Source organism: Rutilus rutilus (genome assembly GCF_951802725.1).
Source record: "Rutilus rutilus genome assembly, chromosome: 19".
NCBI lineage: Eukaryota > Metazoa > Chordata > Actinopteri > Cypriniformes > Leuciscidae > Rutilus > Rutilus rutilus.
In genome coordinates, this window is record NC_140232.1 from 12,358,615 (window position 1) to 12,386,033 (window position 27,419).

Sequence of the window (27,419 nt, forward strand, 5' to 3'; positions counted from 1 at the left end):
TCAGTGACGGAAAGTATGTTTGTATACAAAATGATTGGTTTGAGTGGATGAATGTTAAAAGTCTAGTCTTTCGTAATCTTTAATGTTAAATGTTAAAGTGAAGGCTACAGACATCACACCACATAATTAAGTCATTCCACCTCTAAGAATATAGTCACCTGTAGTAGTTATCGAAATAAACACAGCTGACACCAAAATTTAGGTAAATTTGAGCAATTGCAAACTGGACAAATGAGCATGAGATAGACTATGATCTTTCTCCAGGGCTTTGTCACTCTTGGGCATGAGCTTGTGTCTTACCCTGATGTTCCTCTGCTCCTGGTACTACGCCATCGTTGCCATGGTGATCGCCAGCTGCATCTATAAGTACATCGAATTCTGCGGGTAAGCGAACCTAAATGAGCCTCAGGGGGAAGCGACTCGACAAAAAAGGGAAAAAAACTAATGATTTTTACACAACCTAAATCAATCTCTCTCTTGGCAGAAAATGCATTATTGTCTGTACAGTGTTTTTTTTTTTTTTTTTTTTTTGCTAGAGGATTTATTTAAAGGCCTGGCTGAGTAATTAGTCACAGTAAATGTATATACTGTAGTTTTAGATGATTATTAGTGGAAGACACGGATTAATGATTTTTACCTAATCCAGGTGTTTTTAACCTTTGGCCTTGCAAATAAGATCAGTTCTACCATGTAATGTAACCATGTAACCTTATTTTCATGTACTGTATAAAGACCCTTTAGTACAGTTTGAGATAAATATTAAGCATGGTATAATAAGGATAACATGTTTCCAGAATTCAGTTATTTGATTTTATGTCGTCTGTTGTAATGTACTAAAGCCAAAGTAAATGATTAAAATATGATCTAATATTTACACTAACGTTTAAAAGTTTGGGGTTGGTAAGATTTATTATTGTTTTTATAAACTTGTGCTTATGTTAAATACAGTAAAACAGTAATGTTGTGAAATATTATTGCAATTATTACTGTTTCGGTTTCAATATATTTCAAATTTAATTCAATCCTATGATAGCAAAGCTATCAAATTTTCAGCATCATTACTCCAGTCTTTGGTGTCACATTATCCTTCAGAAATTATTCTAATATGCTGATTTGTTGCTCAAGAAACATTCTTATTATTATCAATGTTAAAAGCAGCTTAATATATTTATGAAAATATTTATTTTAGGATGAATTGATAAATAGAAAGTGTAAAAAAAATATTTATTTGTAACATTATAAATGGCTTTACTGTCACTTTAGATCAATTTAATGTGTCCCTTGCTGAATAAAATTTATTTCTTTAAAAAAAAAAATCATACTAACCCCTAAACTAACAATACTGTAATTTGATTAGGTTGACAGCAATATTTATTAATAATATTAAATGTATCCACCTTAATTTATTTCTTTTTAAGAACTGATGTCAATATAATAAAAAAAAGTTAAGTAATCTCAGAAAAAGCTGAATAAAAAAAAAAATCAAATAGTTGTATTAAACATATGTAATAGCTCATTTTACAAAGTTATAAATTAAGTCCCTAGTTTTAAGCCCCTGATCCACACAAAAATGTTTTATCAAATGGCGTGCTTGTATTTAAAATTAAATATTTGGAATTTATCAATAAAACACAATAAAATGTTCAAGTTCCAACACCTTGTTTTTGGCTAAATTTGGTTAAATTGTAAAGCGCTAAATTGACTATTGACTGTGTGTTCCGTCTTTGTAGGGCAGAGAAAGAGTGGGGCGATGGGATACGTGGCATATCTCTGAGTGCCGCCCGCTATGCTCTGATGAGGCTGGAGCAAGGTCCTCCTCACACTAAAAACTGGAGGTTAGTGGCGGATCAGTAATATGCCTGTGAACACAACAAATGCAGTATATGGCATGCAGTACATCACATGTCAAACTGCATTCTTCCAAAATATTGAGATCAATATATCAATATTCCAGGCCCCAGATTCTTGTTCTTATGGGTTTGGATGGAGAGCAGAACGTGGAGCAACCTCGACTGTTGTCGCTGACCAATCAGCTGAAAGCTGGCAAAGGCTTGACCATCGTAGGAGCGTGTGTGGAGGGCACCTACTTAAACAACCAACCACAGGCACAGAAAGCAGACCAAGTACGCAATCACACACACACGGCTCCTGAAGCCACACACGAGGCAATGAGCCATTGGTACATGGCACTAATATAATAACCTCCTTCTGTCTCAGTCCCTAAGGAAGCTGATGGAGATTGAGAAGGTGAAGGGATTCAGTCAGGTAGTGATCTCCTCTAACCTGCGGGACGCCACCTCACATCTGATCCAAGCTGGAGGTCTAGGTGGCCTCCGCCACAATGCGGTTCTGGTCAGCTTCCCCAAGAACTGGAAACAAGCTGAGGAGCACTACCGTTGCAGGAACTTCATTGGTAAGACAAAAGTCTAGACATGGATTTTCATATATGGTGGGTTAGTTTGGACAGTGTGGTGTTGCAAATTAGCTGCAACTCTCAGAAAGGAGAAAATTCATTTTTCTTAGCATGTAGCTGTGAGCGCATCGTTAAAGTGTTGTTGATTTACAAGCAGGGACCAGAATCAAACTCACATGAATGTGCACACATTTTTTATTGAATTAAATCACGAACACATAACTGATCTAAACAAACACATACACACAAATCACGCATACATGGGTAAAATGGCCCCTCCAGCTGCTCATTCGGAGAAAGGTCCTTCGGTCAAACTGGATGTCTCCAGTCCTTTCCACACGAACAGTAACCCGAAGCAAACAGAAGAGAGAGCAGCCTCAGTGGGACGGTGAACTTTAACTTCTGAGGAAAAGAGTTTCTTTAAAAAGAGACCAACATTAGGTCTGTATTCCAAAACGTTTTTTGCTATACAATAATGTATTTAGGTTGATTCAGTGATGCCAAATAATATTTTTTGAGGTAGTAATTTAACCAGGTAATTTAGATGTTACCATTTTTTTTCAATGTACTATGTTCTTACAGGTGAGTATTTCATTATCTGCCACTGTTTGCAGTGGCTCAGAGCGGCTCGGTTTGCAGTAAATTCTGCTCCACAAAGAATCCATCTCTGCGTCTACTCTGAGTTTGGGTCACTTTAATATGCATTTCTGCATGCAACATACGCCAAACATCTTCCCATACTTGCAATGAGAAGCGCTTATCAGCAAAAGAGAAGCTTTAATCGCTCTCTGTGGTTTTCAGTCCACATAAAAGTTCAACGATTTAATGTTAATGAACAGCTATAAAAATTAGAACTGTAATTCTGCAGTTGTAATGTAAAATAAAATGATTATATTATTTTTGTATATACTCAATACTCATTCTTTTTATTTTACAGTGAAATATCACGATAGTAATATTTCTCATTTGTTTTGATTGTAGTTTTTATATTTTCCTTAGTAATTGTAATAACAAGAATTATTATTATAGAATTATTATATAGATATAAGATCACAAAATTTTGGTCAAATTGTGCTGCCTTACAAATAAGAACAGCAAACCTGGAATTTTTTTTTTGTGCAGCCGTGTGTTGACTATATTGCTCTGTTTTGTCCCCACAGAGGTTGTTAGGGAGACCACCGCAGCTCAGTTGGCCTTGCTGGTGCCGAAAAACATCTCTGCATATCCGTCAAATGGAGAGCGTTTCACAGAGGGCTACATTGACGTGTGGTGGATTGTCCATGACGGAGGCATGCTCATGCTCCTTCCCTTTCTTCTGCGTCAGCACAAGGTACACAAACATACATACATAGATCATTTTGGCAGAGTGTTCAGAACAATTATGGAACAAATGTTTTATTATTGTTTGTAGATAATAGTAGCTTGATTGTGGACAAGAACCGTACAGCTCTGGTCTAAACTCTGCTTACCTAAACAGCATTTTAGGCATCCGAAGGCGTGCAACCAACTCCAAGGCTTTTCAAAATTGAAGGCAGCAATTACAGTATGCTGCATTTAAAGGGGACCTATTATGCAAAATTCACTTTTGCATGGTTTTTGAACACTGATACGTGTCCACAGTGTGTGTAAACAACCAGCCTGTAATTATAAAAATCCACCCACTCCACATAATCCTCATAAATAGATGCAAGCCCCGGCTGGTGACGATCTGCCCTATAGACCTTATTCAAAGAAGCGCCATCTTAGATTTTTAACAGGAATTAAAGCAAGGCTGCGCTGGATTTGCACAAAAGTTGATTCCGAAAGATAGGTCGATACCAACATCCTACTAAAGTTCCCACATGAGCGCCAATTTACAACAACAATTGAACAACAATTTACAGATGATCATGACGAAACATGCTAATCGATAAGTTGAACTACATAAATTCATCATTCTAAACTTCTTCCTGAGTCCCTCCATTTGTGTCCGACTCCGGTTCGAACATATACTGTAAGGCTGAACACCAGAGGGGACACCAGAGACTTATATTACATATTGTAAAAAGGGACGTAATAGGTCCCCTTTAAGATCTGTTGGATAGAATCTAAAGCAGCATTACATGCATCCTTTCACACCGACAGCAATCCCACAATGCCATGCGACAAGAACAATTACAGTTTTTAATGGCAGTTGATATTTACATGAGTGTAAATTGTATGTGCTACAAAAATATCAGTCAAAATGTATACACTACCATTCAAAAGTTTGGGATCGGTAAGATTTTTAAATGTTTTTAAAAGAAGTCTCTTGTATTTATTTGATCATAAATACAGTTTATTTAAAAACAGGATTTTGTGAAATATTATTACAATTTTAAAATAACATAATATTATACATAATATGTAACAAAAATATAAAAATTTAAATTGTCCATATTTTAATATTTTTTTTAATGTAATTTATTTCTGTGATGGCAAAGCTGAAGTTAAAGCATCATTAAACCCATCTTCAGTGTCCTTCAGAAAGCATTATAATATGATGAGTTGGTGCTCAAGAAACATTTATTATCAATGTTGAAAGCAGTTGTGCTGCTTAATATTTTTCAGGATGTTTTTTTTACATAATTTTTTACTTTTGTATTGTTATAAATGTCTTCACTGTCACTTTTGATCAATTTGATGTATCCTTGCTGAGTATAACTTTCTTTAAGAAAATGTCACTGACCGCAAAGTTTTGAAAGGTAGTGTAAATAGAAATAATATGCTTGTACTAAAGGATCAATTGTATGAGCAATGGTGGGCAGAGTTATTAAAATTAGTTAACAACATATTTATTTTATTTAAAATGGAGATGGCATTGACATTTTTAAATTTAAATATTTAAAAATGTTTAAATATGTTACACTATATTTTATTCAATACTGAATTTGTGAATTAAGTATTAATAAAAACAATTCCATCTTAATAGACAAACTATTTCACCCAATATTTGTTGTGCTTGTCAAAGTTTCAAACTATTAGCTTAATATGTCAATGTCATAGAAATCACTGCGTGAATTGTGTCAAGTCTCTCATCATGTGCTATATTTATGTGTGCTGCCTATGAGGCCACTCACTAGGGATTGAAACTGAGAACACATTCAGTTCATGTCTTTGAATGAGAAATACTGACTCGATTGCTATACTGGGCTGCGTTTGTCAAACGCGCCGTAAGCCTAAGTAAATCATAAAACCATTAGCACCAATGGTCTCTACGAGCAACTTAGCTCAAAATGCTTTTGATAAACACAGCCCTGGACAATAACTGTGGTTCAACTGTAGGTGTGGAGGAAGTGCAAGATGCGTATCTTCACTGTGGCTCAGATGGACGACAACAGCATTCAGATGAAGAAAGACCTGATGACATTCCTCTATCACCTGCGCTTTGATGCTGAGGTTGAGGTGGTTGAAATGGTGAGGAACAAGCACGCTTCCTTCACACACATGAGTTTATACTGGAAACCATCATTCTAACCTTTTCTTTCATTTAATTCAAGCATGACAGCGACATTTCAGCCTACACTTACGAAAAGACCCTGGTGATGGAGCAGCGATCGCAAATCCTCAAGGAGATGCATCTTACCAAGAACGAGCGTGAGAGAGAGGTATCCAAGTCAAAGCAAATTCTTCCCTTGTGAAAAATAAGTACACTTTAGCATACTTTAAAATTTTTAGCATACTTGCAATTTAGCATACACTTTAGCATACTTGCAATTAAATGAAAATGTTATAGTTTAAATTGATATAAAAAATGCAGTTAGCTGAGCTTCAGAGTACTATACACACACATACACACACATATATATACACATATATATACAGGGTTTGAAATTAACACCCGCCAACCCACGGGTGAAAATCAACTGTGGTGGGTAACGCTGTCAAATCACTAGCCAATTTGGAGTGTTATTATGTTTACTCACTTTGCTGGGGAAGTTTGTGTAAGACAAATCTGTGCGAATTTAGCGCAAATACTCAACTTGTGAGTCATCGTGATCTATTAAATACAGCGTATTGCGCAAAATCTGCACATATCTGGCTTACTTGAACACACTCGTCACTGCGCAACAAATAACGGCGCGCTTGTTCATTTGCATTGAAGCAATAGATTAAAAAGCATTTGGTTAACAGAATCAAAGAAGACATTGTTATTTTCCAACATCCGACATGTTCTTTGTACTGTATTGATCTGTCCACCTAAAACACATTTTTGGTGAAAAGGATCAAAGGACCATATATATATACAGTGCTGGTCAGAATTAATGGCACCCCTGGTAAATATGATCAAAAATGGCTGTAAAAAATAAATCTGCATTGTTTATCCTTTTGATCTTTCATTAAAAAAATTAGTAAAAGAATTTAAAGTGAAGGTAAATCACATTATAAAATAAATGTTTTTCTCCAAAACATGCTGGCCACAATTATTGGCACCCTGTTATTAAATACTTTTTGCAGTCTCCTTTTGCCAAGATAACAGATCTGAGTTTTCTTCTATAATGCCTGATGAGTTTGGGGAACACCTGACAAGAGATCAGAGACCATTCCTCCATACAGAATCTCTCCAGATCCTTCAGATTCACAAGTTCATGTTGGTGCTTCTTCTGTTCAGTTCAGCCCACTCATTTTCTATAGGGTTCAGTTTAAGGGACTGGGACGGTCATGGTAGAAGCTTCATTTTGTGCTCAGTTACCCATTTTTGTGTTGATTTTGATGTTTGTTTTGGACCGTTGTCCTGATGGAAGATCCAACCACGGCCCATTATAAGATTTCTAGCAGAAGGCGTCAGGTTTTGATTTTTTATCTGTTGGTATTTGCTAGAATCCATAATACCATGTATCTGAACAAGATGTCCAGGACCTCCAGCAGAAAAATAGGCCCAAAACATATAAGATCCAGCAGTATTTTTAACCGTAGGCATGGGGGACTCTTCATCCCTGTTTGCACCAAACACATCTGCTGGGTTTGCTGCCAAAAAGCCCTTTTTTTGTTTCATCTGACCACAGAATCCGGTCCCTTTTGAAGATCCAGTCGTGTCTGACAACTGAATATGCTGGAGTTTATTTTTGGAGGAGCGAGGAGGATTTTTCTTGAAACCCTCCCAAACAACATGTGGATGTGTAGGGGTTGTTTGATAAAACATTTTAGGCTTTCTGACCCCCAAGACTCAAGTAATCTCTGCAATTCTCCATCTGTGATCCTTGAAGAGTCTTTGGCCACTCGAACCATCCTCCTCACCATCCATTAAGACAATATAGACACATGTCCTCTTCCTGGCAGATTCGTAACATCTTTAGTTGATTATAACTTCTTAATTATTGCCCTGATGGTCAAAATGGGGATTTTCAATTCTTTAGCTATTTTCTTACAGTCACATTCTATGTTGTGATGCTCAACAATCTTTTGCTGCACATCAGAACTATATTCTTTGGTTTTACTCATTGTGATGGATGATTAAAGAAATCTGGCCTTTGTGTATTCATCATATTTAAACTCCTGTGAAACAAGAAGTCATAGCTAGACAATTTCATGTTCCTAGTCACCCTGGTGTGCTAAATAAAGGTAAATATTAATGGGAATATACTTCAGAGATAATTTACTTGTAAAAAATTCTAGGGGTGCCAATAATTATGGCCAGCGTGTTTTGGAGAAAAGCATTTATTTTATAATGTGATTTCCTCCCCACTTTCAATTCTGTTACTTCAATGAAAGGTTAGATGAGTCTTTTTGAATGAAAGATCAAAAGGATAAACAATGCAGATTTATTTTTTACAGCCATTTTTGATCATATTTACCAGGGGTGCAATTAATTCTGACCACCACTGTGTATATACATATATATATATATATATATATATATATATATATATAAGCTGTGACGTAGTAAATCTGGTTAATTTGTTCTTTTTTTTTTTTCTTTTTTTTTTTGGCTTGTAGAAGTCCTGAATGGACGGTAATTTAAAAATGTAGTTGCCAAATTGGCTGGTGGGTGAAAAAGTTAATTTCAAACTGTGTTTATACATATCATATAATTAAATATACTTTTAAGATTTGAAGTACAATACTTATAAATTAAGAATTGAAGTACAGTAGTGCACATTCAATACAATTAAACACTTTTTTAGGGTCTACAGTTAAAGTTTTTGCTTATTTACTCATCACAATAAGTGTATTTTAAAGCATGACATAAGATTATTAAAACAATGATTTAAAATGTACTTTAAAGTAAAACTTTTAATTTGCCATTATTACATTTGCCATTTAATTACATTATTGCATTGCACTTTTTAAAAGTGTAACTGTTAAAACAGGGTTACACTTTATTTTAAGGTGTCTGTGTTACAGTGTAATACACATAAGTACAGAGTAATAATAATTAACAACATGTACTTACTATAGGGTTAGATTAGGATTAGGTTTTGGTTTAGGGTTAGTTGCATGTAACGCAGAATTTATAGTTATTACTAACTACATGTAACGTATAATAAGGACACTGTAAAATAAAGTGTTACCAAACATAGTACTAAAATGTACTCTCTTTAAGTACACTTAAGTTCCCTTTATTCCATTAATATAATAGCTGCAAGTAAAAATACACTTAAGAATTGAAGTACACTACAAGTGCACATTCAATACAGTTTTACAATTTTCACAAGGTTTATATTTACAGACATCAATATTTAGCCGTTTGAATCCGTCTAACAGCGCTGTCTGTTGTCTCTTCAGATTCAGAGCATCACAGATGTGTCCCGTGGCTCCATACGGCGAAAGAACCCTTCAAACCTGCACCCCCAGAGGAGCATCGCTGAGGAGTCCGTGACAGGAGGTGGCGAAGAGAAACCCGAGGAGGAGGTAGCTGCTGTCTCTCAGTTTTGTCTCTGTGCATTTATCCATCAAGTGTGTGTGACTTTGTGCTTGTTTTCCAGTTGAGCTAATCACACCTTTCCTTCAGGCCGATTAGACGATAACACGGACCTATCAGCCATGAAGATAGCATCTCTTCATCACTTTCTATTTTTGCCATTCTCTCTCTTCTCTCAGTCATTATCTACTAGAAAATCGTTCTCTTCTGTTAACACCCTGGCAGTGCATCTCTCGCCCCCTCTCTCTTTTTTCGTTATCCTTCTGAAAAAAAGGTTACCGGAAAAGCGACAATTCTCACTTCTTACTTTTTGTTTTATCCCTGTCTACCCTCTCACTCTTTTTACCTTTCTCTTAGTCTGTCCGTCTCTCCCGTCCTCGACAGGTTCAACTCATTCAGGGCAAAAATGCCACCCCCACCCCCACTAGCCCCACCTCCCCTACCGCTCCCACACCAGCGGCCATGAGCCCCGGAGAGGAGGTGCAGATGACCTGGACGGACGAAACAGAGAAGACCAAAAACCCAGCAGTGGCCAACCCTGAAAGCATAAAGGATATGTTCAACATGAAACCGTGAGTCAAGAGAATGACGGTCTCTACTAAGTATTGTGTCAGCTGTAATAAATCAATCAAAACGTTTTGCTTTTTTAATAAAAAAGGAAATATTTTGTCAATCATTGTACAATTATATTAGTTACTAGAACTCACTAGAGTGAGATGTTAGTCAAATTTTTGCATAGAGACTTAGGGATTTGGGGTTTTCTCTGATTTCAGTAATAATAATAAAAACTATAGACCCATGCTACTTAAGATATTTTTCTTTTGGAACATGTGTCTATGGAGCACCAGATCATTGTTTTGACACTTTAATTTGACAAAACTCAGTTTACACCTCCACAAAGAGTTACAAAAGCTGTTTTCAAGGTCACTAACATTTAATAATTTCGTTCATTGATCCTGTTAGTTGGATGCATAACAAGATTACAATAAAAGACATAATGAAAGAAAAATATTAATAATAATAAATAGTATAATTTTAAATCATTTAATTTAGAATTATATTTATAATTTAAAATAAACAAATACATTTTTAATAATTAAAATGTATTTAATTAAAACGTGTATATATATATGTGTGTGTGTGTGTGTGTGTGTGTGTGTGTGTATATATATATATATACTGTATATATACTGTATATATACTGTATATATACATATTCACATTAAAAATAAATAAATATATACAACTATATATATTCACATTAAATATTCATAAATATATGTTTTATTACGTAATTACGTTTTTTTACTTGCATATTTATGGAAGCTTGTTTCCTCCACAGAATAAAAAATAAATAAGGTAATTGTGACTTTTAATCTCACAATTCTGACTTTTAATCTATTTTTCAGAATTGTGTGTTATAAAGTCACAATTGCGAGGAAAAAACAGTCAGATTTGCATGATAAACTCGCAATTGTGAGTTATAAAGTCAGTCTTTTTTTCCTCTGAATTGAACTTTATAACTTGTAATTGCGTCTTTATATCTCACAATTTTGAAAAAAAAGTCATAATTGTGAGTTTATATCCCGCAATGCTGACTTTAAAACACGCAATTGCAACTGTATATCACGCAATTCGGACTTCATTTCTCGCAATTGCGAGTTCATATCTCAATTCAGATGTAAACACGCAATTGTGAGATAAAAAGTCGCAATTATCTTTTAAAATGTTTTATTTTGTGGTGGAAACAACCCAGCAAGCAATTTTGCGTTTAAAAGACGTTACATAGAACATGTCAAAGAAATGAAACCTCACACCTTGTAATCACAGTTGAGTTTGCTTACATGATGGAACATACAAGATATTTTGGCGAAAACGACATGTAACCGAATTCAAGGTTATTTTGGCTAAGAGTTGTTTACTCATAGCCTGACTATATTGGGTCTATAGTTAACCGAGACGGTGCAATGACAGCTTTTGCTTGCTGGGAAGCTTCCATAAACAACAGCAATATGTTAAACTCTACTTTGAAACACTTCCATCATTATTTGAGAATTTGCATGCGTTTGATTTGCTTCGCTCTTGTCACTTCATATTACAAAAACAGTGATGGTTAGACTGTCGTTCTTGACGCCTGATGCTAAAAAAAAAAAAAATCAGTGAGACACGACACAATGGTTTATACCGAACACATACAAGATTCCAACATGCTTCCACCTGACTTTTTCAAGTTGACACTTGACATGCCGATGGTTTTTGATCAATTATTGCCCGATGAATATCATGGTGCATCCTTACCTTTGTAGTTACGGTTAAAAAAAGTCATTGAGGTTGTTCAATTACATTCTCAATGCGGTTGAATTTGTGCTGTGTTCCTGTATTTCTCTGTTCACTGGGTTGTTCACTGTTATTTCCCTTTGCTCATGCCTCAGGGAATGGGAGAGCCTGTGAGTACACTTTCAAGATAACACTAATGCTACTTCATTTGATTCCTTCACATTTCTTGTATGCTTCATATCTCTCTGATAAGCAGAAATATTCTAAACATGTAATCATATCAACCTCACATGCACAAAAAAGTCTTTGCAATGCTCTTCATGTGATGTTTTATACAGGAATCAGTCGAATGTCAGGCGCATGCACCACGCGCAGAGGCTCAACGAGGTCATTGTGAAGAAGTCACAAGAAGCTAAACTAGTCCTGCTAAACATGCCTGGACCACCGAGGAACCGCACCGGAGAAGAGAACTGTATCCTTTATTCCTCGAAAAAAAAAAATCATCTGTCTATCTTGTCTTCCTGCTTGTGTATAACATGGACTGCTCTCGTGTAAATGTCAAAGTTTGCCGCTTGACTTCAGACACACAGACATGGAGTTCCTCGAGGTCTTGACTGAAGGTCTCAACAGAGTCCTGCTCGTGCGTGGAGGTGGACGTGAGGTCATTACCATCTACTCTTGAGGGGCTCAGCTCAACCACCAAATATTCCTCACCTCTCATCCCTCACTGCATAAACGAAACGTCCCAGTAACCCCTACCTACACCATGAGCAATAACGCCCCAGCACATATCAGATGACTTTGCACTACATAGTCTAAAAAGACACCAGCTTAGTAGATGTCACTTCTTCCACGTTATTAAGTTTTATCCTTCAATCAGTCACATCTATCTTCCTCTTATTGGCTTCATTCTCACCTCATAAAGTCAACAGAGTACATCACACACAGATCAGTAAATTATTAAGTTGGTCTTTATTCTGACTCATTTCCAAAAGCCCATGTTCTCCAGTGACACCCGACCAAATACTCTGATCCATCTAAACTTTATTTAATGTTATATGTCTTTACAAAACACTTTTAAGGGACAGTCACACTAGATTTTAAGCATGCGAAACTTTATTTTGGGTGGACCTAAAAAAACAGTCCATTTTAAATGTTGAAAGGTTTTCCGTGACCATTACAAACACAAACATCCAGCTTCTTTTAAAGTGTGTCTTTCATCTAAACTTGTATTAGACTTCCATTCAGAAGTTTGGGGTCGATAATGTTTCTTAATATTTTTTGAAAGAAGTCTCTTATGCTCACCAAGGCTTCATTTATTTGATCAAAACAGTGAAATATGCTGATTTGCCGCTTATTATTATCGATGTTGAAAACAGCTGCTGCTTAGGATTCTTTGATGAATAGTTCAAAATAACAGCATTTATTTTTGTAACAATGTAAAGGTCACTTTTGTTCAATTTGATGTGTCCTTGCTGAATAAATGTATTATTATTTTTTAATTTTTTTTTAAGAATTACCAACCCCAAACCTTTGAATGGTAGTTTTTATAGATGATTCCCAAACTAAAATATTCCTCCACGGTTTAATGTCAATATTACATTTAAAGGGGTCATGACATGGATTTTTTTATATTTTATTTTAATATGTTCCTTGAGGTTCACTTATAATGTTAATAAAGTTATTTTTGCACAAATATATATTCAACCCTCATTCTGACCCTCTGTCTGAAATGATCAGTTTTTAAGGGGCGGCTCCTTTAAAGCTTGTCAGTAAACGACCACTCTGTTATGATTGGCTCACGTCATTGCATAGGAAACGATATTAACTCCCACTCGCTATTGCACGTAGGTTAGTGTTTTGAAACCGTCATTTATAGACAAAGCGTTATGAAGTCATTTATTTACGGTTTGTGATACAGCTGCGTACAGCTGTGACATCACAGATCCCAATATCAGAACAAGCTGTTTTTGGAGCTTAATTAAATAAATGTTTTATTTTTTTTATTTTGTACAATGAGGAGGACAATTTAAGCTATGAAATTTGCAGGGTCTTTTAATGGTACAAAGACCTCTTACATGTCCAAAGATCAAGGCAAATTTGATTATGTCATGACCCCTTTAAAACCTCTATCGGTCAAACATTATATAGCTATTTGAATAGGCAGCTCAAAGACTACCAAAAAAGATGAAAATACACATATCATCATTCTTTCATGTTTGTTTGCATATGAATGAAAGTGAATGAATCTCAAAATCTATTGTGATTGCCCCTTTTGGCTTTTGTTTCTTTACTATCACTCCATTGTTTTATTGTTCATCATAGGGTAAATAGAGTGGAATCTTTCTTTGTTGAAAACATGTCTTCCAGTGTACCACGTAATTGTCCGAGGTGTGATTTTACACCAAGGACAGAATTGACCAGGGTTTAATGTGAGCCAGTGTTTAATGTAAGCACTACTGGATCAATGACTATCAGCTTTGCCCTTGACCATCTTGCATGTCCTCTGACTACATCAGCCTTTTAAGAGTCATATACTGTACGATATGAGAGGGCTGGACCATGTGTGCGTGTGTGTGTATGTGTATGTGTGTGTTTGTACTGGAGTAGATTTTATAATATTGGAGGGTTGATGGATATGTTCCTTTCCCAAAAATGTTCACTTGATCCATGAAATGGAAAATTATCATCAGCAGACATGAATTATATATTACTCAGTTACACACGTGTACATACTGTGGAGAGAGTCTAAACAGAATTGAAAACCCATATACAGTTCAGATATTCCATAAAGATATAATCCTGAATAATCGCATTTAATAGTAGAATTACATATATCTTAAGGGAATGTAAATAGAAAAGGATTAGTATTTATATTTCAAATATTTATTTACAAAGAAAATTATTTATTCATTCAGCAATTTTTGATTGATTGTAATCATGGGAAAACATGGTATATGTACATCTCTTGCCAAATCACAAAATATAAATCGTGCCATATGAGAGGAAAAACATTTTTATCAAAAAACGAACCAATCTTTGCATTTTCATATAGAAAAGGACAGTGCTGGGTCACGGCATCATAACATACAGTCTCATGTGTCTGACATTACCAGTTACTTTGTAAACCAGATGCAGTTTTATTCTAATGAAATCATCCTTTTTCACCCAATCAAATTTGTGAACAAAAGCATATTTTAACTGCATAGTATTTTAAACTCACGTCTAATGTTTGTCATGAATGTCTGACATTTTCATTTATTTTTACATTTGTAAAGACGACACTAATTTGCTACATTTAAGCAGCATCTGTGAGCGACTGATGCGTACTGTTCAATTCACGAGCACGAGCACATTATTTAGTTCATGTGTGGTAGTAATAGAAGATATTAAAACATTTATCTAAAGAACTATTTTATTTTTTTGTAAAATTGCAACGATGAAAAAAAATATATTCGATTACTGAATAGACTAGTAAACTATCGTCTTGTGTAACTGTGAGACCTAAAAAGGAAAATAACTAAATGTATGTTTTAAACTTTAAAATCAAATTGTGCTGAGTTTGCTGCTGTTAGGTTTCTGGTTGCAACAGCGAGGAAACAGGATTTCTGTGCAGCAGACTTTATTAATAATAAACTTAGAGAAATGCTCTGGAGATTAAGAACCAGGACAGAACAACCAGCTTAACATTAACGACGACAGACGCTGAACAGGACAAAACACAGGGCTTAAATACACAGAGCAGATGAGGGAAATGAGACACAGCTGGGACAAATGAACTCAATGACAGAAACCATAGGAACAAACAGGCTTGGGATGAACTAATGAAGGAGGAGTGAACACAATGAGCATAGAGGAAGTCCAAAGACAAACAGAAACGTGACAGCTGCTACCTTCATTAAAATGTAAATATATATTGCGCTCCCCCAAAACATAAGACTGAGGGGGGGGAAGAAAACGAAAGAAAAAAAATGCAATATTTATAGATGTTTTTTGCATTTAAATCGAAAGTGTATTTACATTCAGACACCCAAATTAGTTAAAGAATTGAATGACATAAAATAAAAATGTTTTACAGGGTTACAACTCAAAGACAGGCAAAATGACTCAGTGTCACGGCCAGTCTGTCCTTATACTATTCAAACATACCTCATCTTTCCTCATATGTTGTCATGTCAAAGTTCACACTTGTAGTAGAAAGGTAGTGTGTAAAGGTTGTGGTCTATAAGTTCATAGAAGTGATCTTTAACTTGTTTGCAAAAAGAATTTGAATTATAGCTAAGTACATTTTCTTTATCAGTATTCTAGTTATGCTCAACTGATCTTTTTTTTATCCGAAACAGAAATTGCAAAGTACGTAATAAGTGCTATAGCCTAAGCCTACCTATCATAATTCTTCCAAGTTTATTGCTTAAAATGATAATCTTATCTGAAGCAACTTTTGCATTGCTGTACCGTACGTTAGAATTTACAACACAAGACGAGTTTGGCTTCTTTGGAGTCCTATGCAATTACAGTTTAGTAAGTTCTTTGAGGATCTAAAATGACTTTCTACTGAATTGTTTATAGTGGTATAGGTATTATAGATTGAAATCAGAGCTTCCGTATCTGCCAGGGTGACTTGCAGTTTTATGAGAACTTTCCACATTATTTAAAGTCATGCAAAGAAAAACATACCGGGACAATGTCGTGGTTAAGCCATATTGGCTGTCGGATACCAGAGGTTTTTCTCTGCGGATGACAATGATGTCTGAAGTCCCGTTCATCATGGAGTATAGACTATCTGAATTGAATTCACATCGATGCAAAGGGCTTTTCGATATCATTTTATCAGATTCGTCTAATCCTTCCCCAAGGCTGAAGACAATAAAGAAGTGTCATAAACTTTGTGTCGCATACAATGTCGTTCCTTATCTCCGCTTGAAAGGGGCGGTAAACTCTAAAGTCACCCCAAATTGGCCAAAGCATAACTAGAAATAAGCACTGTGAAAATTCAAAGTTAGTGTTTCTTTCTCACATATCTACATTCAATCTCATTTGTTGGTATTTTTATTCTTATTTCATGTCCTCGCTTTGGAGCACTTTTGAAGGGAACCTGAAGTAAACACCTTTAGGGCCAGTTCACACAGAACTCGTTTTTGCTGTTAAAGGAACACTCCACCGTTTTTTGAAATAGGGCTTATTCACCTTCTTTCCTACATTTAGATAGGTGGGCAAATGCATTTTTGTCTCAGTGCATGCATTGTTTTAGTTTGACAGGGTCGGCGCTAGATTAGCTTAGCATAATGAATGGAATCCTTTGTTGCCAGCTAGCACGTCCTGAGTAAAAGTGATAAAAAAAACAAAAAAAAAAACACCTAATTACTTCTTGTGGCCTGCGTATTCACAACAAGTACAAATAGCGATGCAGATTAACACTAGGTGATTTCCTATGCAGATATTGACTTGGGACTATATTAGGGGGAAGCACAGGCAAAGCACTGCTACTTGGGCGCAGAGATATCACACCCAAGTAGCAGTGCTGTGCACTGTGCACTGTGCACACTGTGCTTCCCCCTAATATAGTCCTTAATATATGTGTCAATATCTGCCTAGGAAATCGCCTAGTGTTAATCTGCATCGCTATTTGTACTTGTTGTGAATACGCAGGCCACAAGAAGTAATTAGGTGTTTTTTATTTTATTTTTTATATCACTTTTACTCAGGACGTGCTAGCTGGCAACAAAGGATTCCATTCATTATGCTAAGCTAAGCTAGCGCCGACCCTGTCAAACTAAAACAATGCATGCACTGAGACAAAAATGCATTTGCCCACCTATCTAAATGTAGGAAAGAAAGTGAATAAGCCCTATTTCAAAAAACGGTGGAGTGTTCCTTTAAAAACACGAAAAGCAGGTCAGTGGAGCAGAAAAAGACGCAAGTTCTAGAGGCGCGTTTTTTGGAAAAAGTTGAACTTGTTTTAACTTGAGCGCCGCGTTTTTAGAACGCCGCGTCATGCAAGAGATGCTGCAAAAGACACGAGCGCAACTGTCAAACACATCCGTCTTTACATTGAAAAACAATGGAAAAGTAGAGGTGTGAAATGGAAAAACTCATTCTGTTTGAGTGGCCCCTTAGAGTTCTTTTTTAAAAACGCAAGACAGTAGAACAAAAAAAGTGCAAGGTCTAGAGATGATTATTAGAATGCGCGAGACACAACACGCGAGACACGAGCGCAATGGTTAAAGACGTTTGTCTAGTACATGTTTACATTGAAAAATAGCGCTCTGTGTGAATGTGCCCTTAGAATGCATATAGAAGAATCATGATGTTTTTTATGCAATGTTGACGTGTAACTAACCTGCAACAATGCTATAGATTGCGACAGTCTGGTTCCAGAAGTAAAAACTACATTCATTTTCTCCATTGGGAAATAGATTTTTAATGATAAACCTTTAAAGACAGCCTTTCTGTGAGCTACGAGGTTGATAATTGATAGCATGTATTTCTGTTGAAGCCATCAGCCCGCTTTATTTCAACTTAGTTTAAAACAGCGGAATTCGTGGTGAAAAACTACATTACCCATGATCCTGTGCAGAAAATTTCACCAATCAGAGATTACGTAATGATGAATGATGTAATCGAGTCGTCTCCCTACACTAAAAATATTCACATATTTTGCAATAAACTTAAAATATATAGTTTTACATTTCTCCATCATTTTTAATTTGATTATGCTGTTCGCAATGCTTCATGGGATTGTAGTTCTTTCCCTCACTGAAGCCGTTAAGTGCACATTCTTGTTTTTTGTCCAATTTTCAAATACTTTTTTGCTTCAAATCAAAGTTTGTACTGTTATGATTCACCTCATAGCTGGTTGGCTTGGTTCGTGGCTTATAACGCTTTAATGAAGACTTTTTTGAAATCCCTATGGGAGAAATGAATGGAAAAAAAATACTTCTGTAACCAACGCCGCTGAAAAAGTGGACGGGCACTGTTGCAATCTATACTATAACGCAGTTTACTAGTCGATTAACAGGGCTTATAAGATAACCAGCGAATTGAATTTGAAATCGCAGGTGTTTCAGAAGGTGCTAATGATTATTTCCGAGTGATTGCTGAAGCGGCGTGTATGAAAATGTGTTCAAATGCAATATTGAGAATGCTGACTCATATAGAATGGGCTATTTAGCCAGACTTGATAAAGTTAATCAATGCGAAGAGATATCCTGTCATGTTGGGATATACCAGACAGAAGGGGCTTTGCACAGTTACTTTAGATTGGCAGGAGAAGTTCTTCATCATTCATTCAGTGCTCCTGATACCCGTTTCAGCATGAAAATCTCTAGACCTCACCTCCAATTTTTTAAGCACTGATTCTGATTTTCTAATGGCACCGTACATCTTCTGATACTTCTGAAACTTTCCCAACAGTGTGTGCAAGAGCATTTCTACACAGCCGACATTTCGATTTTCTCCGTAGGAGGGCAGTTTGATGCTTTTTTTCTTTTTTCTTTTTTTATGGTAGTCAGTGTAGATCCAAAGACAGTGATCTTGATTAGTGATGTGTTTTCTGTTTTCTGCTTCGGTTCTCACGAGGAGTCAAAACGGTGCATGTTTGTGAGCGTGACTGTAACGGGGAAAAGGGTGAAGTGTTTCTGTTTCTTTACGTATATGACTCTGTGACATATCACTTTATTGGAAAAAGAGAGGTTAAACCGTGGCAGTTGCTTTTGTAAATATATGACACATTATAGTTATCTTAGCCTAGCTGTTTAATTTGTGTGTCCATGCAAGTTTAATATTTTAAAAATAAATAGAACATTGTGTCTCAATTGTGTTATATGAAAATATATTTAAACTATATCTTAAATTATTGTTTTAACTTGTCAAAAGCTTCTATGTTCTATGAATAATGGTTTCTCTGGACCATTTTATAGACTTGTCTGCACAAAATGCAATAAAGTTCAAGTCGTTTATTACAACTATTTATTGTGTTTTCATTTGTGAGAAAAAAGAAATCAGTGGTCGTTTCTTCTAATATACAGTGTGATGTGGAGTCTTGAGTGAGAACTTTCTTCACAGAAATGTAATGTTTTTATTTATGAACATATTTAAATCAGAATATTCAGGATAACACAGGGACTGTCCTCAACTTTAAATAAATAATGAAATGTCACTTGGTGTCTTTTCCTCAATTTTTTATATTAGCTTTATTCTGTTTCATAGTCAAATACAAGAACATGAAAATGACACTGAACTGATATAAATAACTGGCATCACATTTCTGTCACAGTGTTGCATTTTACAACAAATTTGTAACACATTTTATTCTTTCTGATTTCTGATCCTTGAGATGCATCATCTAATTTTCAAGGACGTTCTAATACACAAAATATTTTTTTGGGAGTGTGTTGAATAATAAAAGATACCGCAGCATTAGGAAGTTCAATTCAGCTGCAAATATCCACATTATCATGACATTTAAAGAGAAATTTCTCAACCTTCTCTTACATGAATTAGACAGCCTCTTTCATCTTTAATAAAGACAACAGTTATTTAAACTCAATCTTAAAAAGCAATGAATGCAGAGTATCTAAGCAGAGTTTTTACAATCAAATTTAAGGCTTTTATGGACTTTCTTTTAAGACCTGCTCAAATAAAATGAATGTCATAAAAGGGTCAAATGACTGTATAACGGCCTGTGGGTTCTATCTACTGTTATTGTAATTGGTGTTACTCACACAAAATGTAAATACAAGTATGCTGTTTGTGTTAAAGTTAAAATATATGATCAATGATAGTGAAACTAAGCCTTTGCCAACATGGTTGGCTATTTGCACTCGGTGTAAACAGATACTGCCTGAATGCAAAGTGTTAAACAAATGTAACCTCGATGTGCTTGTTGTTGAGACAAATACAAAAAGTCCAGATAAAAACAGATTTAATATGTTTGCCTGAAACTGTTAGCAAAGGCAGTGCAGTTTCACACATTTTTCCCCCTTAAACATAGCACGGCTACAATAAAAACATACTTTTGTTCAGTTTTATCAGTTGTGGTGTTTGCAGTTCTTTCGTCTAAATTTCAGAGTGTTCCTGTAAGCACTGGAGCTTGGCATTAGCCAAGGTCATGGGTTCGATTCCCAGGGAATGCATTAATTAATTTCTAAGAAAGAAAAAGAATGCAGGATTTACCTTGAAAGCAATCTAAGTTGTTGCTTCTGCCAAAACAAGGCTGAAATGTAGGCTACGGATGCTTTTTATATTTCCTGGTTTCTCAGAAGCGGAAGTCATCATAGTAGAAAAAGAAGAGCACGATAGCTTTTCTGTGACTTTCCAAAAGAGGGGGAATGTTGGTGCGTTCAAGTCCTCCTGGGAAGTTCGCACGTACGAGGTGGGAAGTCGTGCTTATAACGGCATGTGCGTTCAAGTCACTTTCGTCGGAGCAAAATGGCGGAGTACTTTCTCTTAATTAATTACACAAAAGTACAGTAAGGTTCTTAAACTCTTGTTCTAGAAAATGAAGAACAAAGAAATGTGCATCAGGTGTAGGCCTACTTTGTATTTTTATGTTTTTAATTAATTTATGAAGCCACTGCCAACACATCGTTACATGTTGCATTGTTATATTATAATACTATCATATTCTGTGTTGGCGATTAGCTGTTAATAGAAAAGCCTGACAATCACAGCTAAATACCTTTACGTATTGTGTATTCCGCCATGTTAATCACTGACACGCCCCCAACTCGTAAAAATCCCGAGCTCCCCACTGGTATTTACGACATTGTGGTGGCGTTCAAGTGCGTTCAACTCGTAAATACGATCTATACGAGATGACTTGAACGCACCAACATATAGACAGATGTGAGAACATTTTTAAATGTGCCGTCACTCGCTCAGCTGTTGTATTCGAAACACCCTCGGAGCAGCTTTAACCAGTTTTTTTTATCATTTAATGCAAAGGAAAGAAACATTATTTATAAAGAAAAAAAGAAAATATATACAGTATATAAAAAAAAAACTTTGATTCATGACGTTAATACCTATATGGAAACACGTCATCACAGTCTGAAAAGGGTCCATCGTTGATCAAGATGTTTAGATCAATGTGTCCCATAAATAGTCTCAAGGACTTCTTGCATCTTACATTCACAGAATATAATCTACTCTTCAGAATAATACAGACATAGATGTGCTGTTTGTTCTAATAGAGGTCACATAAAAAAAATACAGCAGAAGAAAATGTCAGAGCAACAGCAAAAATAGAGCATAATTCTATCTATCTATCTATCGAAAGCTCCTACAATACGTTCCTTGAAGTTTAACAAGATTTAAAATAAACACTTATACACCGATTACATTTTCCGTTCACTCTTGTGACTTCATCATCAAACTGGCTTTCCAAATTAGGCGCTTTTGCAAATGAGCTTATCTTTTTGTACTGTGTTATCAACACTATTAGGAAACAATAATGTGAAACCCTGAGTCTGAACTCAGCAGTGAGGTTCATGGCTTTGTCACTGATTGTGCCATTGATCTTTGCTTTTTTCCTTTCTCATCCTATCTCTCACTCTTTTATGATATGATTTAAAGATTTAAATTGAGTCTATAACATACCCTTTGTTTAAGTTTAAAAACTGCTGAGTAATTAAATCCTGGTAATGGTTATTACTTAGGACAAAGTGCAGCTGGATTTCCCTTTGCCTAAGCAGCATGTGGGTGATGTAACTTCATGTTTTAACCAATGGAAAGCACTCTGCTTATCAAGTTACAGTAGATAAAATAAATAAGTGTCACTGGAAGAGAACAGAGGCAGGACTGCTGACTCTGTGCTCATGCAGTTACAGTCAAAATGAAGAGTAAGTCTACAAATTTGCGTGTGCGGCTCCCTGTACTAATTTTTGCATTGGAGGTCATGATTGTGGTCCTCTATGCTTTCTTTGTGACCTACGATGATCAAGCTAATGCACTTTTACAGAACAACCAGACACGGCCCATGGAGAATTCATTGTATCAGAACTATCCATTTTTTGCTGACATTCAGGTGATGATATTTCTTGGATTCGGCTGCCTTCTGGCCTTTTTCCGGCGCTACGGTTTTGGTGGAATGGTGTTTAACTTCCTAATCGCCACATTTACCATTCAGTGGGCCATTCTGGTCCAGGGCTTCTTTCAGTTTTACTATGATGGGAAGATTCATCTTGGTGTGCTGAATCTGATCAATGCTGAGTTCGCCTGTGCTGTTGTGCTGATTTCTTTTGGAGCAGTGCTGGGAAAGACGAGCCCTGTGCAACTCCTGGTAAGTTTATCATTTTTGCAGCAGGTGGTTTGATATTAGACATTGAAACATTTTCCATTGTCCATCGCAACACTACTTGATTTCACTAAAAAGAGACAGTGGAAAGATGTGGAGAACATTCACATTCACATTCATTATATTATATAGTCATTCACAAAAAGTAAAAGGAGACATTCCTGTTTTATGTGTGTGATAAAGATCTGCATCAAAAACTCTTTAAATAGTTTTTATACAAAGTTCACTGTCTACTGTCCAAATCATCTTCCTTCTAAAGCAGCATTCTTTGGGAGTTCCATACATAGGCAGCATCTCTGTGTGAGATAAACTGTTAACATGTTGCAACACTTGTGAAAAAGAAGAACTTTATTAAAAAGTAGGCTACTTATTGTGGAAATAATGTACTTTAAAAGATAAACTCACTCATGCATGAGCAGAATGTAATTCATTTATATTGGTTGAATGTTAAAAAATAAAGGTGCATTTTAAACTTTAGTGTTTTGATCAACTTAAGTACATATCTATGTCATTTGTCTTTGACATATTTCTGAATGTAGTAATTGTAAATTAAAATATTCTACTGGACTTGTGGTCACACTTTAGATTAGGGTCCGAACTATGACTTTTGCCTCAATAAACTCCTAATTACGGCTTATTAATAGTTAGTAAGGTAGTTGTTATGTTTAGGTATTGGGTAGGAATTGGATTAGGAACGTAGAATATGGTCATGCAGAATAAGGCATTAATATGTGCTTTATACAAACTAATATACAGCCAATATCCTAGCATGCTCAGCAACTAGTTCATAGTGAGAACTGGACCCTAAACTAAAGTGTTACCGAACTTATATGTTGTGTATTTAACGATGAAGTTGTATTATCTGTAAATACAGTTGTTGTTGTTTAAATATTATTTTAAGTGCACTAGTTTTTCACAATGATGAGTAAACACATGGTGCTCCTATGAATCCATAGCACACACACAAATGTGGGGTGAATTAATCATTTTTGTATTTACACAACTATTTTATTGATATTTCACATTATAGGTTGAAATGTATACTTATTTATTTTCACTAACCTGGCGCAATGCATTCTGGGATTGCGTTCACCGCAATAGATACATGTGAATTTTCTTAAATGGTGCATCCTATTAAAAAAATTTATTAAAAGATGATAACTTTTTGTATTGAACCTATATGAAGCCTTAAAATGCCGTCTGTGTAGGCAGCACACTAGGTTTTGGGATGGCTCAATTGTGTCAAACTTTTGTTAGTACATTTATGTCAGCAAGATGAGTCATTTTTACATATTTTACACCTTCAAACTACATATTGTGTATTGTTTATAGGTGATGGCCTTGCTCGAGATCCCTGTGTTTGGTGTCACAGAATGGGCCGTCCTGAAATACTTGAAGATCAACGACGCTGGTGGCTCCATCCTCATCCACATTTTTGCATGCTACTTTGGACTGGGTGTCACCTTTGTCCTCTACAGACCCAGCATAAACGAGGGACACCCAAAAGAGAAGACGAGTTACCAGTCGGATATGCTATCTGTTATGGGAACCCTGTTCCTCTGGGTGTTCTGGCCCTCTTTCAACTCAGCGCTGACCTTCAAGGGCGACGACCAACACCGAGCCGTTCTGCACACGTTCATAGGTCTCAGTGCCTCCACAATCACCGCCTTCGCCCTGTCCAGCATGCTCAGCAAGAATGGCAAGATCAGCATGGCCGACGTGCAGAACGTAACGTTGGCCGGTGGTGTAACGGTTGGGGCCTCGGTGGACATGATGATTTCACCGGCCGCTTCTTTTGTACTGGGGATCCTGGGATGCATTGCGTGCATGCTGGGGTACAAATACCTAAGCCCGTTCCTGGCGCGTCGGCTGCGGTTGCAGGATCAGTGTGGCATACACAACCTGCACGGTCTAACGGGACTCATTTCCAGTCTAGCAGGAATCTGCGGCATCCTGGTGGCGACCGAGGAAACGTACGGCCCCAGTCTCTACCAAACCTTCTCTCATCGGGCTCCTCCAGAGGGAGACCCTCTGCTAGCGAAGTTGCGGGTGTTTATCCCGGACCTGGAAGCGGGATTGGGTCGGAACGCTCAGGAACAGGCGCTCTTTCAGGTGGCTGCCGTGTTCGGGACCATTGCTGTTTCGGCAGTGGGCGGTTTGCTGACTGGGGTTGTTCTCAAACTACCGTATCTGGCTGCCCCCAGTGATGAGAACTGTTTTGATGATGAGCTCTTCTTTGACGTTCCTCCAGATTACAACTCTGTCAACGGGCCGCAGGATGAAAAAAGCAGCACTTGAAAATGACTGATGTTTGACAAGAGCATTAAATAAGAGGAATTAATTTCAATGTTGGACTAGACCATAAAACATTATGGACTTTAGTATTGAGTACTGTGTAGCTTAAAATATCTTATTTTAATATTTGACGGGATATGGTTGATATACTGTGTGTATCAAAATCTATGCCTAATTTTGGAAAAAAAATATATATATATGAATCATAAATATTTCTATATACCATTTCTAATTTTCCATTAATACATTTTAAATTACCCTTGTGAAAAAGAGGTAAACTTTTAATAACTTTTAAAAAGAGTACTGATTTTGGAAATAATATACTTTAAAACAAAATACTGCAAACTGAATGTAATGTTGTTGGATACCTAATTGCATGTTATGTGCAATTAAATTAATATTTAAATGCAGTTAGCTTAACTTTAGAGTGCTTTTTTGTCCACATTTGTTATTTGTAATTTCATAATTACTTCTATTAAATATGGTTTATGGTTAAGTTTATTGCTGAATGTACTGACAAGCATATGGGCAGTAAACTAAAATATACTTTAATGTAATTTCTATTGAAAATTATATGTCATGTATTTAGACATTTATAATTACACATTTGCAAATTGCAAGTTGGTACATGTAAAACAATATTAACTTTACATGTGCTTTTGTATGTTAGTCAACACATCAAAATAAGTGTACTTCTTTAGAGCATGCAAAACATTATTAAATCAATGATTTAAAATGTATTTCAAGGTCAAACGTTTAATTTGACAATATTATGGTTTCTTTTTAAAAGTGTACTTAAGTGTTTTGTCATGAAAGTCATGGATGTATACTCTATTTAAGTTCACTTAAGAGGCCTTTTACTTCATTAACATTATATTAGCAAGCTTTTTTTTGTATTTTGAGCACAGCTTTAGGAATCTGTATTTCTCATTTAGCAACACCGCCCTCATTGTGTAACAGCGTAGCACTTCTGGGTTGTACCTCAGAACGTAGGCTCACTATTGGCCAGCATCACACACATGGCCAGCGTCAGCCAATAGTGAGCCTACGTTCTGACGTACAACCCAGAAGCGCTGCGCTGTTACACTACGTGAACTCACTCAGAGGCCCACACAGAAGAAAATGAATAGTTGAATAAAGTCGTTATTTTTGTTGTTGTTTTTGCGCACAAAAAGTATTCTCGTCGCTTGATAAACTTATGGTTGAGCCACTGCAGTCACTTGGACTATTTTAAACATTGTCTTTACTAACTTTCTGGGCCAGCAAGTTTCAATTACATAGAAGCTTATGGAGGAGTGAGACAGCTCTCAGATTTCATCAAAAATATCTTAATTTGTGTTCCAAAGATGAACAAAAGTCTTACGGGGTTGGAACAACATGAGGGTGAGTAATTACTGACAGAATTTTCATTTTTGGGTGAACTAACCCTTTAAACAGTTAACAGGTCAAAACTGTGAAATATGAAGTACATTACATTTACAAGTGATAAAAGTTATCTTGATGAAAAGTTATAAATTAACAGGTTGATTATATTTGTTGGGGTCATGCACTATCCCTTCTATCTATCTCTTTGTGACTGACAACAATACAACAACAAACTAAGGTGGGAAGATGAACCTGAGAGGCGCCAAACAAAAGGAATAAATCGAACAAAACACCTCTAGTTTTATCAAACTAAACTAATTATCAAAAGAATATGTAGAAAAGGAGAGTCGGTTACACTTTATTTTGTCCTCGCAGTGTAATTATACATTTAGGAACTGAGTAATATCAATTAACTACATGTAGCATACTTAATATAGAATTAGGATAGGATTAGGTTTGGTTCAGGGTTAGTTGCATGTAATAATGTATATTTTATAGTATGGCTAATTACTATAGAAACTAGCCTACATGTAACATGTAACAAGGACACTGGTAAAATAAAGTGTTACCCAAAAGTTCTTAAGGGTAAAAACGCCCAAACTAAACTACTTTAACTGCTTCCTAGCCTTACACATAATATAGCCTACAACGTGACGAGACTTGAGAAGAGAGACAGCACAAACGCAGGTTGGTCAAAACTGCACACTCTACATCCACAATACTAAGAACGCTTCGGTCAAGTACAGCACATAGCCTACAATAACTCTAGCAACATCAATAAACAAGAACACAAACTCAAGCTAACCAGGTGAAAATCAAACAGCAAAAACCTGTCGACCAGGTCGTATTTAAACAGGGATGGTGCAAGGTCAAGGAAAGGAGAGTTTTGAGCT

General features: G+C 36.1%; 1 protein-coding gene across 3 annotated transcripts in view; it reads left to right on the forward strand.

Annotated features, from left to right (window-relative positions):
- The window catches only part of LOC311278641 (solute carrier family 12 member 5-like), an 86,949-nt gene extending 60,848 nt beyond the window's left edge, over positions 1-26,101 (forward strand). Inside the window, exons 15-27 of one of the 3 annotated variants that reach the window (XM_084389629.1) lie at positions 265-384; positions 1,731-1,835; positions 1,955-2,123; positions 2,218-2,413; positions 3,574-3,743; positions 5,717-5,848; positions 5,932-6,039; positions 9,158-9,283; positions 9,678-9,865; positions 11,726-11,740; positions 11,909-12,026; positions 22,531-22,851; positions 24,199-26,101. In XM_084389629.1, coding sequence (XP_084245755.1) covers positions 265-384; positions 1,731-1,835; positions 1,955-2,123; positions 2,218-2,413; positions 3,574-3,743; positions 5,717-5,848; positions 5,932-6,039; positions 9,158-9,283; positions 9,678-9,865; positions 11,726-11,740; positions 11,909-12,026; positions 22,531-22,851; positions 24,199-25,164 — 2,734 coding nt within the window. In that variant the 3' untranslated portion in view covers positions 25,165-26,101. Of the gene's footprint in view, positions 1-264; positions 385-1,730; positions 1,836-1,954; positions 2,124-2,217; positions 2,414-3,573; positions 3,744-5,716; positions 5,849-5,931; positions 6,040-9,157; positions 9,284-9,677; positions 9,866-11,725; positions 11,741-11,908; positions 12,043-12,160; positions 16,745-22,530; positions 22,852-24,198 lie in introns of those variants that run through there. The other 2 variants (XM_084389627.1, XM_084389628.1) reach the window with 2 other exon arrangements.
- Positions 26,102-27,419: the final 1,318 nt, after the last annotated feature.